This window comes from Limulus polyphemus, unplaced genomic scaffold (assembly GCF_000517525.1).
Source record: "Limulus polyphemus unplaced genomic scaffold, Limulus_polyphemus-2.1.2 Scaffold7489, whole genome shotgun sequence".
In the NCBI taxonomy this organism is placed as follows: Eukaryota; Metazoa; Arthropoda; class Merostomata; order Xiphosura; family Limulidae; genus Limulus; species Limulus polyphemus.
Genome location: NW_013673099.1, coordinates 13,691 through 19,015, shown reverse-complemented (window position 1 = coordinate 19,015; position 5,325 = coordinate 13,691). Strand labels below are relative to the sequence as shown.

The following is a 5,325-nucleotide window of genomic DNA, read 5'->3' as shown; positions in this document are numbered from 1 at the left end:
AACTATTTAGTGTAAAGAAATGTTGTTTTATGCTACAATTTGAAGTAATTCTAGAAAGAAAAAATGAGAAAAAATGATTTATTTTGTATTTTTTTATGGTGATTACGAGGTCGTAAAATTGATCTAGTCTGCATTGAGTAAGAACAGAACAAATAACAGATAAAATATGAAGATTTATCTGCGGCCCTGTATAATAGTACACATAAATAACAACAACTTGTCAGTCAGTAGTGCAAAGTGATTGATCATTTGAATATATACCGTACAGAAACACAGATATAATCGCACACAGAGACTGTTTCTTTATGAAGAAGTCAACAAGACAAAATAAAAAAATAATTTTAAATCAACAAAACAAATCTTGGTTTCAGATTACTATTCTTTCTTTCATGACGTCTCGTATCATTTATTGAGTTAATTGACATTAGGCCATCTGTTAATTTTTTTAAATGTTCCCGTGTTTTTCTTCTAAAAATGACCTCATTATAATAATTGATACTCGTAATCGTAATTATTTACAAATATAAAATCGAATTACAAAAGTGATAATCGCTTAGCATTAGTGTACGTATATATCTACATTGTGTTTCTTTCGTAGCGGGTAGAGCGACACCACGTGGTATAGTATCATTAGACCGTAATGAGAGCAGATCATTCAAAATATTTTTCTGTTTGCAGAATAAATTGTTGACCTATTTCCTGTAAGATATAAGATTAATTACAAATTATATATGTTTACTTAATTTAGTTCAAGGAGATGCGTGCTGCTAGCGCAAGTTTACAGAATAAAGAAGGGAAAAGCCGGGACTTCGTAACGTCTTACAACTATCATTGTGAGATTTATAACGTTTGTCCTCATCGAACAATTCTTTCAAGCGTCAAAGGCCAGGTGTTGGACTTGGAAACTGATAGGCTAAAAATTGAAGATTGGCCACCATTTTGCAAAGCTTTAGGTTTTAATAGAAATTTAAAGTGGATATCCCTTAAAAGTAACTACTTCAAAAACCATCCAGAATTTAGAGGTAATTTATTGAATAGAAATAAAGTTAAACAATATAAACGAATATATATGCCATTTATAAATTAGACTATATTATGCATGTTAAGTCCTGTGAAATTACTTAAATTAAAATTTGTCTCAGTATCACTCCACTTGTGAGTCTTAAGTTAAAGAATATGAGTGTCTCCAGAACAATGACAATACTAACACTGGTTATTACTAACAGTTGTGCTACCTATGCAATTACACATCAGTAATTCATATAACTATCACTTCTTAGACACAAATCTAGAATGGGGAGCTTAACTACTGTGATGTAGGTGTTGATTGTAGGGGGGGGGTGTATGTGTCCTCCACTCTTATACATTGACAAAACTAGTTGTACATATTTTTTTTATATACATTCAGATGAAACATTATATGTATGATAGTAACTAGATGTACTTCTGCAGGATCCCTGAAAGTGTTCTGTTTCAAGAGTAAATACAACCAAAATTAAGAATAATAACAAATTTTAATTCCTGCTTTCAGGTTTCAACATTATAACCACCAGTAAGTAATCCAGTAAAACTTTTAGGTTTCAACATTATAACCACCCGTAAGTAATCCAGTAAAACTTTTAGCTTTCAACATTATAACCACCAGTAAGTAATCCAGTAAAACTTTTAGGTTTCAACATTATAACCACCAGTAAGTAATCCAGAAAAACTTTTAGGTTTTAATATTATAACCACTTGCATGTAATCCAGAAAAACTTTTAGGTTTTAAGATTATAACCACTTGCATGTAATCCAGAAAAATATTTAGGTTTTAACATTATAACCACTTGCATGTAATCCAGAAAAACGTTTAGGTTTCAACTATAATTCTACAATTCAATAGCCAAACAGAAAGGAGAAGTTTTTATGAAACTTCTGCCTTTTAGTGTTGTTAGTAAAATATTACATGTAAATGTTTTTCTTGGGTATTAATTTTAATTAAGTCTGAATATTGAGTACATTTCCATGAACCATGTAATCTTAATTTACAAGAGTCCAAAACCCAAACATGTTGTATTTACATGAAGTGTGGTAGCGTATTTCATACCAGTAAACACTGAACAGTCTTTGATCTTGTGCATTTAGAAAGTTTTCTTGGATTTAGTGTTTTAGAAAAGTTACTAGACACATTTGAGGTTAAAATGGTACTCCATCTACACACGTTTTTCCATGTGATACAAAAGTTTTATTGTAACTTAAGTGCCATTTTAAAAGCTCTACTGTGATGAGATCCAAAGATAATTCAATACTTGTCAGGTGATGAATATCTTTGTAAAGCAGCTATTAGGCCATTTTCAGTACCCAATTTACCTGGCTCTGTGGTTGCATTTGAGAAACCTCATGCAACAAGGATCTTGTTCTTATTGTGTTCATCTCTATTCACATGTCATGTACTTTAAAGCAGACTGTTTTACTGTAATGTTTTACACCTGGTGAATCATGTTAGTGGACATGAGTTAATGTGATTGTAATGTTTCATGCACTAATACGTTATTTGGTGCATGTTTGTGTTTTACACCTAATGAACCACATTTTACTTAGTGTACCTGTGTTTATTCAATTTCACTGTAATATTTTACATCTGATGAACCACATTTTACTTAGTGTACCTGTGTTTATTCAATTTTACTGTAATGTTTTACATCTGATAAACCACATTTTACTTAGTGTACCTATGTTTATTCAATTTTACTGTAATATTTTACATCCGATGAACCACATTTTACTTAGTGTACCTATGTTTATTCAATTTCACTGTAATATTTTACACCTTATGAACCACATTTTACTTAGTGTACCTATGTTTATTCAATTTCACTGTAATATTTTACACCTGATGAACCACATTTTACTTAGTGTACCTGTGTTTATTCAATTTTACTGTTATGTTTTACATCTGATGAACCACATTTTACTTAGTGTACCTATGTTTATTCAATTTCACTGTAATATTTTACATCTGATGAACCACATTTGACTTAGTGTACCTATGTTTATTCAATTTCACTGTAATATTTTACACCTGATGAACCACATTTTACTTAGTGTACCTATGTTTATTCAATTTCACTGTAATATTTTACATCTGATGAACCACATTTGACTTAGTGTACCTATGTTTATTCAATTTTACTGTAATGTTTTACATCTGATGAACCACATTTTACTTAGTGTACCTGTGTTTATTCAATTTTACTGTAATGTTTTACACCTGATGAACCACATTTTATTAGTGTACCTGTGTTTATTCAATTTTACTGTAATGTTTTACATCTGATGAACCACATTTTACTTAGTGTACCTATGTTTATTCAATTTTACTGTAATATTTTACATCCGATGAACCACATTTTACTTAGTGTACCTGTGTTTATTCAATTTTACTGTAATGTTTTACATCTGATAAACCATAATATTTTCACTCCATGTTATATTGCTGTCTTCACTAAAGTTCATATTGAAGTTTATAGAGGTATTACAGAAAACATTGTATAATATATGTGGTAAAAGGTTAGGATAGTTTAATACATAATATTGTTATTTTATTTATATATATATATATATGTGTGTGTGTGTGTATACATATGTTTCTATGTCTGTATAGGAGATTCAGTTAAATTTCAACTTCTTCAGTCAGCAAATAAACTGATCAAATTGCCTGCTGTTCTGAGGGTGTCAGTTCTCGACAGTCTCTGTCAGAGTTTAGTGAAATGTTTAAATCAGATTGAAGAACTAGTTGGGTTGGAACTGGTAGGACTTCCACTTGCTGATCAACAAATAACTGATTTAACTAAGGTAAGAGTAATTTATTAGTAACTTAAATATATGATTTAACTAAGGTAAGAGTAATTTATTAGTAACTTAAATATATGATTTAACTAAGGTAAGAGTAATTTATTAGTAACTTGAATATATGATTTAACTAAGGTAAGAGTAATTTATTAGTAACTTAAATATATGATTTAACTAAGGTAAGAGTAATTTATTAGTAACTTAAATATACGATTTAACTAAGGTAAGAGTAATTTATTAGTAACTTAAATATATGATTTAACTAAGGTAAGAGTAATTTTTTTATAAGTTTTTTATTAAAGTCACTTGTATGTTTTACTTGCTAATCGCCATTTCTCAGATTTCTTTGAGTGAAGACTCTGACAAGTTTTAACTTGCTAACTACATATATGAAAAGTTAGTGTGAAACATGTGTTTAGTATAATGTCAGAGTAAATAATGTATTCAGCTGTTTTGGAATTATATAGAATTTGATATTTTCTGATGGGGTTTGATGTGTTGGGTCCTAGCTCCTTACTCATAATGTTCACGAGCCTTGACTTAATGAAAATGACCAAATAATCTACTCAACAAATGTTTTATAGAATGAAGTTGTAAATGAATGTTACTTTCTCAGGTGACCTTATTAATAAACCTGGTTGTGTAGCAATATAGAAAAATGTTCTACGTCAGTTTTTATTTCAATATTTACACTCCATCACCAAACATAGACAGTCCTTAAACCACTGAGTAAGTGAAACACACGGATGTAGTATCCTTTACATTGCAGAGAGAACAATTTAAATCTTTCTGTTTAAAAGTGGATTTTTTAAAAGTTGCAGTAGTGCTTAAATCTATATTATCATAATAGACAAACTGGAAATGAATGAAGCATTTCTAGGGATATTATTTACATGTACCTGCTTATAATGATGTGTTTACTTATTTTACTGTCCCAAGCTTGTTATGTGTAAGAACTGGTTGTTGAAAGAAAAGGAGACAATGCTTTAGCTTCTGTACTGAGACTTTCTTCTGTAGAGAAACTCAAACATCTCTTTTTTTTCTTTCAACCTTTTTCTTAAACCTGCTATGTCTATTCTGTCTAAAGTTCTACTGAAACAACATCCCAAATGTATTATTTTCAGTTATCTCATGTTGTTTCTTAGCATTAAAAATATATTTTATGTTAATTTTTATAATTTAAGATAGATCTTATTCATTATTTTGGAACTTGTTCTATAGTATTTGATGTTATATGGTAACTTTTAAATATTGATTTCTAATTAACTTTGATTCCAGGCTTTCCAAAGTGCTGGTTGTCTTCGACATATCTCTTTATCACACTGCACTGTTGGAAAAGGGGGAATAGAAGGTTTGTATAATCTATAATGTTTACCATTAATAGACTATATATATATATGTTTGAACATTAATAGACTATATATATATATGTATGAACATTAATAGACTATATATATATATATATATGTATGAACATTAATAGACTATATATAT

The 5,325-nt window shown here is 29.3% G+C and overlaps 1 protein-coding gene across 1 annotated transcript in view; it reads left to right on the top strand.

The window, feature by feature from the left end:
* Window positions 1-593: 593 nt before the first annotated feature.
* LOC111089823 (centrosomal protein of 78 kDa-like) overlaps window positions 594-5,325 on the top strand; it is a gene marked incomplete at its 3' end in the record, with an annotated part of 15,840 nt that continues 11,108 nt past the window's right edge. The window contains exons 1-4 of the mRNA XM_022402960.1: window positions 594-619; window positions 749-1,022; window positions 3,644-3,834; window positions 5,110-5,182. Coding sequence (XP_022258668.1) covers window positions 758-1,022; window positions 3,644-3,834; window positions 5,110-5,182 — 529 coding nt within the window. The remainder of the gene's footprint in view (window positions 620-748; window positions 1,023-3,643; window positions 3,835-5,109; window positions 5,183-5,325) is intronic.